Below are 16358 nucleotides of genomic sequence, written 5' to 3' on the forward strand. Positions count from 1 at the left end.
CATTGATCTACATGTCTGTCGCTATACCAGTACCATGCAGTTTTTAATCACAATTGCTCTGTAGTACAGCTTAAGGTCAGGCATGGTGATTCCACCAGAGGTTCTTTTATTGTTGAGAATGCTTTTTGCTACAGTGATATATATCTTAAAATAATTATTCTGTTTTTTTTTTAATATTTACAGTTGAAAATGTTAAAATCATTTTCTACAGACATCATGGAAATATTGATAATTTTTTCCACTGTGCTTGAAATTAGCACTTTCTTAATGTTTAACTTCAAAATTTTTTCGCTATTTTTAAATTTTTAAAATATACTTACCGTTAAAATAATTTCTCTCCTAGAAACACTAATAGTCTATTTTAAGTAAACTGTTAGATAATGTATACAGATATAAAATGTGTTTTAAATACTCTCTCACTATGTCAGGTGGTATCATATTAGGGCTCTTGAATATTTTTCTTAAAGATTAATTTCTAATATTTTATGCTCTTTTACTCTGCTTAATTCCCGAAGAGTATTTTGTATGTTTTGAAACAGTTTAGTATTCAACATTAGATATAGGATCCTCAGTTATGGATAGCATTAAATATTCATTAATGATATTTTTATGGTATGAAAGGATATGAATATAAAAGTTGAAAATTTTTATGTATTATTTGATTCTCAAAATATTCAATACTATTAATATGTTTGATGTGTAAAATAAATTTAAATAATGAATAAATTAAAAATATATAATGCTATGCTTTAAGTTCTCATAAAAATAGTTTTACAGTGAAAGAGAGATGAGAATAGTGGAATAACTGAAGAAGGTTTAGCTTGTTTATAAGTAGTGTCATCACAGATATAATTGGATTTTATAATGCTATTATTATCTTGCTTTCTGTATTCCTCTTCTCTATGTTCATCTTGTCTGGGAACTCATCACCTTCCTTCCTTAAACTGAAATCTTGTCTTATTTCATGACACACTTTCCCCTGGGTTTTGCTTCTACTTCTGTGGTTGCCTTGCCTACCTCCTCCTCTGCAGACACTCAAAGCTCAAGGTAAAGATGGCTCCCTTAATGCCTTTATCAACGATCATAGCTGAATACATTTACCACTTGCCATATTATAACATATATACTGAATATATATCATATACATGTGATATATATATCATATATATATATATATGAGATATGATATATACATATTATATCATATATCCTTCCTAGCTCTAACCTTGACTGTTCCTACAAAGGCATGCTAATCACACTGCCAATCACGATAATACATTAGTTCAATGAAAACTTCAGATTATATACTCATTTGATCTGCTCTTATCTCAGTAAATTATTAGAATTTTATCCCACCAGTCATTCTTTTCAGGAAATTCCGAGTCATCCATGTAAACTAAATAGCCATGTTTCTTGGGTTCGTATGATGAAATCTAATCTTTACTGAGAAGGAATTCAGAGGTAGGATTCCTGAAAGATTAGGTCACAAGAGTGATGCATCAAGAACGAGATTAGGGTGTATCAAGCTGCCAAGACTTTCCTTGTCCATGTGAAGACACAGAGAGAAGACAGCACTGAAACAAGTAGGGAGTGAGCCCTTGCCAGGCTTTGAATCTGCTGATGATTTGCTTTAGAATTTAGTAGCCACACCCCCAACCCCAGCACCGCGAGAAATACTTGTGAGCTGCTTGTAAGGTGCCAGTTGGCGGGATTAGATAAAATGGTTTACCATTCTGCCAATCACCCAATCCTGTTGATTCTTGTCCTGAAACATCTTTGCAGAGTTTTCTACCTAATCAGGACTACTATGGTCTGTTGCCTTGGCTGTTCCCATCTGACTCCTCTCTTCCTCTAAAACCATTTGCAGCAAAACAGTTAGAATACCGTTGAGAATATCCCACCACCTCGGGTATTTTCTGGATTTCTGTTTTAGTCAAAAGAACTCCCCAAAGCCACTGTTTTTATCTGGGTCCCTGTGTGACTGCCTCCCGCTTATTTTGTAGACTCACACCCTTCCTCCCTTCTCTGCTCAACCCCTCAGACTCTGGCTTTAGCCACGGGAGAGATTTTTATGTTTCTGAAATACAACATAGCCTTTCTTTTTCTTATTCACTCTGTCCCTTCCCCTCTTCCTCCCTTCCATTTCTTTCTTTTTTCCCTTTCTTTTTTCCCTTTCTTCCTTCCTTCCTTTCTTTCTTTCTTTCTTTCTTTCTTTCTTTCTTTCTTTCTTTCTTTCTTTCTTTCTTTCTTTTTCTTTCCTTCTCTTTACATACAGCTTAGAGATCTCATATACCTTGATTTTGGTGTGGATAATAAATGCTTATCACAACTTTCTGTCTGGCTAACTTTTACTCAACTCTTGGGTTTCAGCTGAAATGTTAAATTTCCCCCTACACACACACACACACACACACACACACACACACACACACACACACANACACACACACACACAACCACACACACACACCAACAACACACATACACTCACACATACACCAACACATACAACAACACACATGCACACACACACTTACACACACCAACATACACACAGAAACAACACACACATTTTACTTTCTCTCACACACACAAACCACCTATTCACTTACACACAACACACACACTCACACATACACACATAACCAGCCACACCCACTACACACACAATACACATTCTCTCTCACACACACACACACTCAGACACATGCACAACTATACATACACACACTCACATGCTAATTATTTCTTCACAATTTTTTCCTAATGTTTCCAAACTTTGCACTTTTTCCCAGCTTCTAGTCACTCCTTACTCTCTGCTTTGTTTTCTTTCAACATGATGTTTTTATTGATTATCTGGATATTTCACATAATGCTCCCTGATCACACTCACTTCCTTGTCTTTCCAGGCCCCCAGTCCCATTACTTTCTCAAAAAATAAAAATTAAAAAAAAAGAAAAGAAAAAAAAAAAAAGAAAAGAAAAATAAAAAGAAAGAAAAGAAAAGAAAAAAGAAAGAAAAATGAAAAAAAAGCAGATCCATTTTGTGTTACCCATATACTCACTGGAGCATGGTCAAACCTCCAGTGGCCAGCTCCTTAAAGAAACCTTGCTTTTTATTTTGCTAATAAACTAATTTCATTATCCAGTTCTATACTATGGTGCTGCTAACGTTTCTCAGCAGAGGGCGCTAGAGGAACACTGTAAGAGAAGGGAGGCTCTTGTTTTGTCCAGTCCTCGCAGGGTAGGCCAGGAGTGTGGGTATCTGACTATTCAAAGGAACTTTGTTCCAGCCACGCGCTAGTTAGCATACGCTATCCCTCTGGGACCCTGCAGTTTGAGCAGAGTCTGTGGTCGCCCGCCTGTGATCTGTGCCATATGGATGAACTTGTGTAGGTCTCCTGAACACTCTGATGCCCTGACTTTTCCTGCTTACATCCCTCTTCCCCAAGGTTTGTCTCTTTTACAGCACTTCTGACAGAGGCTTCGCGACAAGGGCTTCTCATGTTCCAGGTCTTTCAGCCACACGAGAATTCTCACATCTATGGTATAACTATGCACCAAGCACCCACTGAAGGTTTCCTGACTTGTGGGGCCCCTGAAAGGTTGCTTCCAATTAGCAGTGGGGTTGTAAATTGCTCTAGCCTGGTAAACCAGTGAGCTACAGGCTGTCCAGTTGATTAATTTCATCTTTTCCTCGAACCCCAGCTTTGGAGAGGGGACAGACCCTTTCTGAGGTTGTCCTTCTTGGGATACACCTTCTTTGAAAATACCTTAGTCTTCTTATATCCTATAGTTATTCTATTGATAACCATTTAACAACTCTATTGAAGAGAGCTGTGTGGTTATACTTCTTGCTGCAAACAGGCTGCTATAACTCTCCCTCTATAACTTTATTTGGAATACTGGTCACAGTTACATAATGATTTGAGGATTTGTTTTCTTACACTGGCTTCTTATATGGAACTATATGCACAAACAGGGCAGGCACCATGTCTGTTTTGCTTTCTTCTCAGTGCTTACATAGCATGCGGCATATAAAAAGTATCTAATAAATACTTGTTGCATGAATGACTTCTGAATGGGTGAGTTCATTTTCTGCTAATTTATTCTGTTATGTCCATGGCATGCTTCATTAACTCTCCTCAAGCCTTGCTATCTATTTTGCAGATCAGACATAATGAGTTCTGGAATGTGTAGTGCTACAGCACATCTGATTGGTGCTCCTCTTTCAATTTGAAATAAAGTCATATTTTTGAACTTTAGTTACATCAAAGGTAATCACACTCTTCATATCAGCTTTTTCTTACCTGCGTGTTAATCACAAGATACACAGCCTTTCCTCCTACACTAGAAGAAGACTAGAAGCAGATAAAAATATTTTAAATTTAACTGAAATTGCTACTATAGTTTATAATTATCACATACCTTCCACTGCAGGCTTCATGCTTTCAAATGCCAAAAGTTATGGTAGGTAATAAAAATAAGTATGTAAGGAAATGAAGGATAGTGGGAATTATGGTAAACTGTGTATGTAGCACATTCTCCTTCTGAATGCACTGAATTCCAAGAGTCCACATGAGCCAAAAAGAGCACGAGTTCCCTGACCTAGAAAACCCAGATGGAAAATACTGGGACCTTTCTGAATCTCAGCCATCAAAGATCTTAAAACAAGAGATGCCTGACTTGGGGATGCTTCTTATTTTCTTTTGTTGAAGAAGAGCATTACAAACAAACATCTACTTATTTCACACGAGGAGACAGAAATCACCAAGGCAGGGCAAGAGAAACAACTTTAGGTCTACAGTCTCCAAAGGTCCTTGTGCAAGCTTAATTCGTTGGTTTCCTTCCTTCCTTTCCTTTTTTTCTTTCTTTTTTCCTTGTTCATTGTTTATTGACTTTAGTCTGGAAGACACTTGATTGTGAAATTTCCTCAATTTACAAATTAGAATCTCCTAAAAACATTTAAAACGAAGGAAAAAAAAAAAAACACATCAAATTTCCAGGGCTACACTCTTGTCTAACCAGGAGGTCAGGGGAAAGAGACCATGAGGCTATAGGCATAGCTCTGGGACTCCTTCAGGCTTCTGAAACTTGTTCCTACAGATCAGAAACTATGTCTGATGTCTCCACAATGTTTTCCAGATTGAAAACCTCTTGTCTGTTTTACTTTAATACTCAAGAAAACAGAAACTAAGGACAGAGAGCAACTTCTCATCCCGTTTAGAGAAAATCCTATTTTCCTGCACTGGAGGGAGACAAAGTTTGTCAAAGGAGCTGTAAGGCTGACTTTCCTATGAAAGGCAGAGCACTTGACAGTGTGCCACAAGTAAGTGGCTCATAATGCAGGAAAAGAAACTTCCACATAAGAGAATGTAAATTATAATAATAATTCAACGGAAGAGCATCTTTCACTTTCACAATGGACTGGTTTTCTTACTGGCTTTTTATATTCAGGAAGAAATTAAGTTTGTTTGTACTAGCACACAAGTGTGTGTATTCACACACGCGCGCACGTACACACACACACACACACACACACACACACACACACATGAACACACACAAGAAAGGCAAAATAAAGGCAGAGGGAAAAAAATAAGATTGTGTCATCATGAATGAAGTAAATAGCCCAAATTCTTGTTTCCAACCCCGATTAGAGGTGGGTCGTGAGTGCCCCTAGAGTGAAGCCAACAGATCCGTCAGTTTGCTGGATGCACAGTGCATCCTTTGTTGAATGGGAGAGAGCATGTGCCTTATGACAGCAAGTCTATTTAGCTCCTGACAGCTGTTGGAAATATTTCATGAGAAGTTGGAAAGTAGGAGCTCTCCATGAAATCTCTGTTGTCGTTTTTAAGCATTCTTGCCATTGCCTAACAAAATCAGACACCAGATTAAATCTAACTGAGAAAACATCCATGGTAGCAAAATGTAAACTGTGTTTTAGACTCATCTAAAGAAGATCTGTCCAAGTGCATGGGCCCATCCAGCCCAGACCCACTGAGTCTCAAGGATCTGAGAGGAAGATTGCCTTAGCATAGGATTGGGGTTATTCCTGATGGGATCCCAATATCCCCCTGGAGTCAAGTATTACTGTTCTCATGGAATCTAGAAAGCAAACTAGGTATTCCAGGGGACCTGCCCAGCTCTATGCCTCAAAAGCCTCAAAAGCACAGACTTCTGCCAACCATGGTAGACTATCCACATTGTGGCCTGAAGAGATATGTTTTCACCATCTACATTTATTTACTGTTGCCACTAGAAACTTAGTTTTGTTCTTATTTTCTTTGTAGTGGTAAGGGGACCTTCATGTAGGATCAAAACCAAAGAAGTCAACAAGAAGAAAGAGAATTGCTTGATTTATGCAGCAGAAGAGAGCATAAATTATACTCCTCTGATTTTTGAAAGAACAATTCCTGGACAGTCAAGTGGGAAACTCCTGTTCCCAGAGTCCCGCAATATAATGTCTTGAAGGGTAATTCTTGGACACAGGATAGTCCAAGGGGGTTTTCCTTCCCAATGTCTTTCATTCTTACCCAGATCAGCTGTTTCCCCTCCTCACGCTTTACCTTTCTGTGTTTGTAATAGAGGAGAAAGCCATCGTGCTTCAACACAAACCACCTCTTCCTCCAGCCCTTCACAAAACCCGAGTGAGTCCTCTTATGCAGGTAACCACGACAGGTGGGCCACGGGGTATTGGGACAGCGGCTGATGTCGGATGCCAACACCATAGTCAGGATGTCTGGACCTATGGGCATGAATTTGGGAGAGTTCAGTGGCCTGACATCTTCTAGAGGGGCAGTGACTCTGCAGAAGTAATGGCTGGAAAAACAGTCATGGCTTTAAAAGCAGCAAAACAAACCCTACCATTAGATTAAACCAGGTCTCTTAGACATGCAAACCTATGCGCTTATGAAGAGAATAAGAACTGAACAGTTACCTCTCAGTTGACTCATATGTCAGTGGTGGAACTTATCTGTGACCCAGGTTTCCTGAACTGTATTAAACTCCTTCATCATAACCATAATCATCATGACCACAATGGTTCTGATGACAGAGTCAAGTCTGTGCAATGTCATAAATTATAATATCAAGCCAATTCCTTAAGCATCTTGATTTAATTTCTAAGAAGCACGAGGAGGTATGTTTCCCCTCTTCTATTTTGCTTTTATCTGCAACAATTAGCCTCCTTGATCTAAGTCACTACTTAAGTCTTTTGCTGAAACTGTCCCTCATCAAAATTCTTGAGCTGAGAAACAGGAAGTCTGGGAGGACCTAGATACTGACCCTTTTCTCCTTCCAGGTTAAGTCAGGACTTTACCCGAGCTTCCAATTACTTTCCCAGGGATGTCTTCTTTGCTGGACTTCCATGACACAGGACTGCAATAGAGTACAGCTTGTGGAAATTGTCTCTGTCCCTGTTAATACGAGGTCGCTGCCTACCCACTGTGTTTTGTTGCTGCCAGCACGGACACCACACACCTACCTTTTGATGCCTTAAGACAGCTCTCTGAATGCCAGGCAGACAGACAGCAACCCTGACATGCTTTGAAGACTGCAAATGGGGTATGACTTCATTTACAATTCCTCTGAGAGAGAGGCCACATCCCTAAAGGAAGACATTTGGCCTTGGCAGCGCTGACTTCATCATGATGTCTGACATTGAGATTACCGATCTGTTTAGAACTGTCTATGGAAATGGGGGTCAGCAAGGAGACTCATCTTCTATAACTGACAAGCTCCCACCCAGGGGATCATTCCTGGCTGAGCCACATGGCCCTGAAAATAAAGATTTGTCCCAGAAAGGCTGACACAGTCTTAACTTTGGCAGCACGCAAAGTACCTTGGTAATTAAATAACTCTCAGTATGTCAAGATAATTCTTCATTGCCATGTAAATACATTTTAATTTATTGAACTGCCCTTAAGCTCCTGTCAAAAACACATCCAGAAAAATTAGAAGAAATGCTCCAGATTGACCGGCAACCCACAAATGTCTTTGTCTTTGGACTACAGTCCCCAAAGAACTGTACTCCTGGACTAATGTGCGTAGTTGACACATCTGCCAATTTATTTATGGACTGCAGCAGGGGGCTGCCCCTGAGGTCATTTTCCTCTTGCTTACACAGACTGCATGCTAGTTTCTCTGATCCCGATCAGACTAAGCTTGCGCTTCAGCCTGGTCATAAACATAACTTGGTGCACCATGAACAATTCTCTCTGGGCCAAGGATGCAGCTGGCTCTGCTGCTGCATGGCTTCATCATGTTAGAGGAACGTTGCTCATACCCAGAGTGAGGACATGAGCCGGATGCCCAGGGAGTTGCTCAGCTCCAAACAGCTGTCGGGAGATGGTGGTTTTATATTCTTCACCACATGCTACTCGGGGGCCCAGAGGACTTAGGCTTGACATTCACAGAAGAACTTGAATGAGAGTTTTTAGACTTTTGATATTAGGTTTTTACATAATATCTGTAGCCATTGTACTTTATGCACTAAGGGCACGGAAAATTCCAGGGTCAACTATTAAAACCTCCCATGGTTATTCACTTACTTAGCCTAAAATTAGAAAATGTCTTGATTTGATACTTAAGAAACTAACAAACACTAGCCAGTGGTCCGTTAAACTCTGTGCCTTCATTCAGCTTGAGCCTTGGCATTCTGTATTTGTAGCAACTTCTCAGATGATGTTCAAATACAATTTCAGTTGCAAGTCTCCAGGCTCTTCTGTTTCCAGGAGCCTCTGCTGCTTGGCCTTTGCCACTAACTACGGTATTTCTTCCTTTCTTTGACCGTGGTTTAGTTTCCTTTGACCAAATTTACTTTTTAACCCTAACATATCACCTTAAAAAAATAATAAAAGAAAGAAAACAAAATGATTAGTTCTTTCCCTCCACGTTACAACTGCTCATCAGTTTCCTGACCCTGGGGATGAATGTGCATAACCACTGCCTTTATCTATCAGACAACGTGCTTGCTTTGAGCAGTACAAGGGATGAAGAAAGCAGATAGATGACTGCAGCCGGTGGTGAGTCAGGAAAATCGTCAGTTTCATGAGATAAAGGAGTTTTAAAACCGCCTCTTTACCCACCCCAGCTCTTTAGTGACAGAGTTCTTCAAAACAAAAGCTCCCCAGAATTCTCTTCTTTTTTCACAAGTTGGCCCATGTTTGGAAGTGTAGTATTTGGTGAGGTTATTGACAGCTACAGGGGAACAGGAAAAAAAAAATTTCTTTTTCTAATTCACACTCTCTCCTTGGCTCACTGTCTTACTATGCCACCAATCTTAAACTGTGTCAGAGTCGCACCTCCACTGTCAGACAAACTCTACCACCCTGGTAAGTGACAAGGAGAAATGTGCAAGAAGTGTTCTGTCCCTGAGGGCACATGCCAGGGGCTGCAGCTGAGAACCTGGCCTCCAGGGGAATTTGTGTGTTTGATTTTCCTAAAGTCTGTACTTAGTGAAGAAAAGTCCCCATAGAGTAAACATGTAGGTTCATTGAGCTTCAGTGTATTCCTTTACTATCTACATTGGTGACTGAATGTCACCATACTATCCTGTGTATGTTGGTGATTAAATCTCTTTGAGTCTTCCAACTATCAGTCCTGTAATGAGCCAAAACCATCGTATGAGGGCAACCTAATTAATAAAGACTCAGCAGAGTGTTGGGTTTAATCCCAGCGCTGATGGTTGAGGGTCAAGCAAGAGGATTCCAGATTGAAGGCTGCCACGGCCTGTTATAATGAGAACTTGTCTCCAAAAGCAAGCAAGCATACACAGCTCCAAAGAGTCACATACCGTGTTGCCATTTTTGATATGATGCTGAGTGCCTTTCAAAACTCAACGTTTCGTTTCCTTGTCAACAGAATAAAATTAACTTGTGCAGATGTCCACAATCTGAGTCCATGTCAAGGTCCATCAGGTGTGTCCTACAGAACCACTGTTTCTCAGCAACCCGGTTTGCTTTGCTCAACTCACTTTCACCACCATTGCCTGTGTATTTCAGAACAATGTTCTAGCCACAGTTACGTATGGTAGATTCCATCCACGGGGCATCTCTTGTTGTTGTTAAATCAAGGGCAGCGCACCTGTCATAATGCTTTGATCATGCCCCCGAATTGTCTTTGGAGTTCTGACCTCCTTGCTTTGCTTTCATTCTTTCTTCAGGAACAGTAATTTGTTCTGTCTTTCAGGCTAAGTTTCACAAAATGGGCTTGATACAGATAGGAGCATCGCCATACTCTCCTGTGTGTGTGCCGGTTTTTCTGTATGCCTGTCTCTCTCTTCATTCCCCATTTTGTTTATTCTTATCCTTTCAACTTGAACCATCTTTAAAAAATTCTACCAGTGATGCTTCAAAGGGTATAGAAATGCAGAGCCTGTGTTAGTTACAACATAGGTTCACACACCAGGCTGACTCGAATTCCTTTCTACCACATAAAACACAAATGTCCTTGGATTTGTCCCTTAAGTAGTTTTGGAGTTTATCTATCCTGAAATACAACTGCTAGGACCTAAGATTTATTAAGTATTTCACTAAGAAGCACAGATTGCTCTCTGAACTTCCATATCCCAGTAAGTGTACAAAGATTCTCATTTTCTTACCATTATGCCCCTATCAAAGCTGGCTATTATGTGACACTTTAAAATAATAAGGAGACTAAAACATCATCTTGTTGACAGTTTACATTGTTTTTGATTAGTGGCAAAGCTGGTCTGTAATTTCTTTTACTGACACTGATTTTTAACTTCAAAATTGAGATCTGATGCAACTGAATTCCACCTCTGTATGTAGAATACTATCTCTCTCTCTCTCTCTCTCTCTCTCTCTCTCTCTCTCTCTCTCTCTCTCTCTCTCTATCTCTATCTCTGTCTATATATTTGTCAAAACTTTGGTGAATAATTGAGTAGTTTTTGAGCTTTCTAGTCCTTTACAGATCACTAATCTATTTTACGTTCCTACAAAACAGCCACATTCTTGTATGTTAGTATGGGTTTGGAATATACCTTCATGCCTGATACAGAACATTCTTTTGATATCTTGCCCTACTTAAAAATAATGTAGTCTTTAAAAACATTTGCTTTTCTTCATGTTTGCAGGTAAGTTTTCCAAACCACCCATTCATTTAAATTAAATTTTATGGTGATGTTAAAAATTTTAGAGTGTTTGGGAAGAATTAAGAAATTTCCATTTTTAACCTATGAATGCTTAAAAATAGTGTTTATTTCCAGGCATTTAGTCCCATCCGTCATACAGACTTGAACACAGAATTCTACACTGAGCTATATATCTATCCTAGATCTTGTATGAACTTGAATCATCTTTTTCCATTCTTTGATAGATTCATTCTAAATACTTCAAATTTTTGTTGCTATTGTTAGTCATGTGAAATTTTCCTCTTTCTTTTTTCTTGTTGATAGTACAAGTACATATTGCTAGTTTTTAAAATGTTATGCTAATTTTGACATTTCATCATTAAAAAGTTCTCTTTGAGATGACATCACTTCCCCCTTCCTTTTCATCCCTCCAACCCCTCCTATATACCCCTCTTTGCTCTCTTTTAAAGTCATGGCTTCATTTTTCATTAATTGTTGCTGCATGAATATATGCAGAACTTTTCTAGTCTCTGTGTGTATGTTTTTAGGGCTGTCCATAGATAACCAATTTGTAGAGGAGATTTTAGTTTGATGAGTCCTTTTCTTTTAGTTGTAAGTTTTGTTCTGTTGTTCACAAAGTCTTCAGTAAGGATTCTTCTTCTTCTTCTTCTTCTTCTTCTTCTTCTTCTTCTTCTTCTTCTTCTTCTTCTTCTTCTTCTTCTTCTTCTTCTTCTTCTTCTGTTTTTTTTTTCAAGACAGTGTTTCTCTGTGTAGCCATGGCTGTCCTAGAACTCACTTTGTAGACCAGGCTGGCCTCGAACTCAGAAATCTGCCTGCCTCTGCCTCCCAAGTGATGGGATTAAAGGCGCGCGCCACCACTCCCCAACTATCCTGTTTCGTCTTAGAATGTATACCACTGTTCCTCTTGCTTGTATTCTATTGGCTTGGCCAGGACTTGTACTATTATGATGGCCAGGTTTGTTATAAGTAGCACTGCTCTTGTCAATTGCAAAAGAAATATTTCCAAGTTTTCTCTGTCAGCTATTTTTGTTTATATGCCTGTGCTTTTCTGTTTAAATTGTCGTTGACTTGACTTTGGTTATAGTATGGTTTAGAACTCAAATGTTCCTCGAAGTCTTCTATGTTCAAAGATTGGTTGTCACCCTCTGGCACTGTTGGGAGATGGACAACCTTGGGAAGTAGATCCCAATGTAAGACAGTTAGTTCATTGATGGTGGATCTTACTGAGACTGCAGGCCTTTTCTCTCTCTCTCTCTCTCTCTCTCTCTCTCTCTCTCTCTCCCCTCTAGTGTGTTGCCTTCAGGCTATGAGATGGTCAGCATCATCCATCAGCCCGTATTACTGACACAACAGACACCTCCACAATTCAAAGCATCAAAATCAGATAACCATGGACTGAAACCATTTAGCATAATAAAGTTTCTTTCACGCTATCTAAAATATTTCGCCATGGAAATCAAAAGATATATAGTTAGGTAGCCTTTATTAGAGATGAAAGGAAATTGCTATTTTTCTATGTTTGGAACATTAAAATTAAACAGTTGCATTGATCTTGATTAAGGAATTCTTTAGCTCAATATCCAACTGATAGAATTAGTAGGGACTTTAAATCGATTTCTTTACACCTATTTTCTATGCTTAAGATGAAGCTATTCTGCTCTATATTTCTTCTTGGCAATGTGTTTTATCTGAGATTACTTTAGATAGTCTCTCCAAAGCCATGGATGCCAGCAACCCTTTGCCATTGACTTACATTAAATAATCCTTTTCCTGGCTATTGTGTTTGAGTTTCTTCAATATTTTAAGGATGTTACTCCCTAGTACTCTGAAATCTGCTCTTGTTAAAAAAAACTCTGGTTGCATTTCAGATCTTTTAGGTGATGCACTATTTCCTCCTGGATGGTTAAATAATTTTTTTGTTTATCTTTAATTTCTTAAGTTTCACTACAGTTTGCCTGCCTAAGAGTTTTTATACCCATTTATTTGATAGTATATAAGCATTTAAAATTTTCTCTTTATTTCATTAATCCTGAAAACATTTTGTTTTGTTTCTTATACTTTTTTCCCATGGGCTAGGGAGATAGCTTGGTTGGTAAAGTGTTTTCTGAAGCACAAGAGCCCAAGTAGATCTTCAGAAACTGTATTTCAAGAGGCTCATGCTCTACACACTGAGCTAGCTGGGCCACTAGAAACTGGAGTTTAAAAACCATGCATGGTGGCTGTGCTTAGGATTCTAGAACTGGAGAAGCAGGGACCAGAAAAAAATCTTGGATTTACTGGCCAGTCAACCTTGTGGGTCAGTGATTTTTGTGCCACTAGGAGAGCCAGCCTCACAAAACAAAGGGAAGAGCACCCTTGGCATGATACCTGAAGCTGATCTCTGGCTTCTACATGCGTAAGCACGTATCCACATTGTCTTAGTCAGGGTTTCTATTCCTGCAGAAACCTCATGACAAAGAAGCAAGTTGGGTATGAAAGGATTTACTCAGATTACACTTCCACAGTGCTGTTCATCACCAAAGGAAGTCAGGACTGGAACTCAAGCAGGTCAGGAAGCAGGAGCTGATGCAGAGGCCACGGAGGGATGTTTCTTACTGACTTGCTTCCCCTGGCTTGCTCAACCTGCTCTCTTATAGAACCCAAGACTACCATCCTAGGGATGGCACCACCCTCAATGGGCCCTCTCACCCTTGATCACTAATTGAGAAAATGCCTTACAGCTGGATCTCATGAAGGCATTTCCTCAAGGGAGGCTCCCTTCCCTGTGATAACTCTAGATTGTGTAAAGTTGGCATACAAGCCCAGCCAGTGCACACATACATGTGCACCCCACCAGAAACCAATACATGTATGCGTGCATGTGGGCTCATGCCAAATTTTCCTTTCTATATATTTAATTTTTCCCCCCAGGCATTCTTGACTAAGTTTTTTTTTTTTTCTGGTTTTCTCCTTTGTGTTTAACTCTTTTTATGTCTACCTGACTTTTTCTCCCCTTCCTCCTTTCCTCCCTCCCTCCCTCCATCCCTCCCTTACTCCCTCCCTCACTTCCTCCTCACTTTCTCCTTGGCACTTTTTGTAGTCCATACACTAGTTTGGACTACCTAATATATTCTCATTGTATTTATTTTATTATTCTGTTCACATACTACTTTTGTCCAACATTTGTCTTCTTTATTCTTAGCACTGACAACAGACTCTTCTTTATAACTGCTTTTCTGTTTCATATCCTATAAATGTCCTCCTTGACCAATTCAGTGATGTATATGGATTTTATTTTACATTTTCGATGCCTGTTCTCTTGGATGTATTTTTTTTTACCTTGCTTATCACAGATTGTTCACCCTTTCCCTGCACTGTTTCTCAGGTTCCTTATATTTCTTTTTACCAGATAACACCTATTGCTTTGGTATTATTAAAAATATTTTGGAAAATATGCACTAGAGCAAGTTTAAACCGGCAGTTAACCCTCTCTGGCACTCCAGCCCCAGTCCTGAAGAGTATGGCCGTGTTCTTCAGGGCATTGGTCCTCTTGGGCTGCCATCTTGGTCCAGCTGCTGTGTTTGTCTTGTCTACCTCCAACGTAGGCGACCAAGAATCTCAGAAAAATCTCTTGATTATTCTACCCGAGATTTCACTGTTTCTGAATTAAAAGCTGTGCCACAGTCAGTTAACTATAAGCACGTGCAGGAGATCAGCTATGAATATGGAATGATCTATGCCTGCATCCCGGTTGGTGCATCTCATTGACTGTCCATAATAGGTGCTGCCAATTTTCTAGTATTCAGTGGTACTAAGGTAGAGCAAGGCTTGCTAGGAATCCATGAATAACAAAATAAATAATAAATGCTTCCCCCAGCCTATTTCTCGCAGGAGATACTGAGCCGTCTTCTGGCATTTAATGTAATTCTCACCCTTGCAACAAATACAAGCATGATGTTACCATTTCCTTTCTCTTTCCAGGTTCTTCTTTAATATCTCGGATCTGTAAATTATGGCATGCTTTGAAGGTATCTCTAGTATTGAATTTGAGGGCTGGAAAAGACAAGGGGTCATAGTCTTTTTAAGAGAGGGAGGTTTAGGTTGAACCCAGATTATAATAGAGTATATAACCCATTCTTCCAAGTAACTCTCAGGTGCAAGCAGCACGAGCTAAGATGTTGAAGTCACCTTTCTCCAACTGTCAATGTCCTTTCACCATTTTATCCAAAGCCAAAACCTCCTCCACTCAAGGTTTAGAGATGCTCCCTGTTTGCCTTTGACTTCCTGGAATGGTTAAGTATTATACACAATATTAAGCCTCTTGGCGACACATAAAAAAAACACTAGGGATAAAAGTATTACTAAAATATTATTACAGAAAATGAAATAACAATGAAATAACTCACATATCTTTGAGAGCAGTTCAGTACAGAAGTAATGAATAACATTGCCTTACTGTTTGATGTTATCAATTTATTAGTGTAATCACGACCATAAGTCCTGCATTCCTAAACTGTGCATCAGAAAGGATAAATATTAAGGCAAGACCTATGACAGTTGTCGCACATGCTAACTGATAAAGACCTTGCTTTCCTGGCATACCCAGTACACATCTTACAGAGCAGTAAAATACCAAGCTAAATTCTACCTGGAAAGAATTCAAGAATAGTTAAGTAGAATGCATTTGTTGGAGGATATCAAATGTTTGTACCAGACAACTCTTGGCTCTTGCTAAGTCCACAGCTTGAAAGAAGGTAAGTGACCCTTATCAGGGCACCCGTGGCTTTTTCTAATGCACATTTTAACTATTACCTCATTGTCTAATAACCCTTCAGTGTATCACAGCATCCATATAACCTTCAGGAATTCGATAAGAAGATACCATATCAAATAATCTCACCATGAAACTCAACATTTTCTAGTCGAGTTTGTTTTTCTGTGAGACGTTAAGGACTCATCAAACGGTACCCAAGGGAGTGATTTGTCAGAGACAACAACGATCTTCATCTGTCCACAACTTACTGTGAACGGAGGCAAGGGTTTGGCGTGGGGGGAGTGGCTCGTTATCTCTAATCAGGTGGTGGTGGTTGTGGTCCCAACTGTGTTGGAACTGCTTGACACACAGGCCTCAGGCCTCAGGGGGTTCTAAGAGAATTTCTAAAGATTTCAGAACTGTGATCTCTCTCTCTCTCTCTCTCTCTCTCTCTCTCTCTCTCTCTCTCTCTCTCTCACACACACACACACACACACACACACACACACAC

General features: G+C 39.5%; 1 protein-coding gene across 1 annotated transcript in view; it reads right to left on the bottom strand.

The window, feature by feature from the left end:
• The window catches only part of LOC110335866, a 120338-nt gene that overhangs the window by 45298 nt on the left and 58682 nt on the right, over positions 1-16358 (bottom strand). The window contains exon 8 of the mRNA XM_021218254.1: positions 6569-6747. Coding sequence (XP_021073913.1) covers positions 6569-6747 — 179 coding nt within the window. The remainder of the gene's footprint in view (positions 1-6568; positions 6748-16358) is intronic.

The sequence above is a fragment of the Mus pahari genome, chromosome 18, assembly GCF_900095145.1.
Source record: "Mus pahari chromosome 18, PAHARI_EIJ_v1.1, whole genome shotgun sequence".
In the NCBI taxonomy this organism is placed as follows: domain Eukaryota; kingdom Metazoa; phylum Chordata; class Mammalia; order Rodentia; family Muridae; genus Mus; species Mus pahari.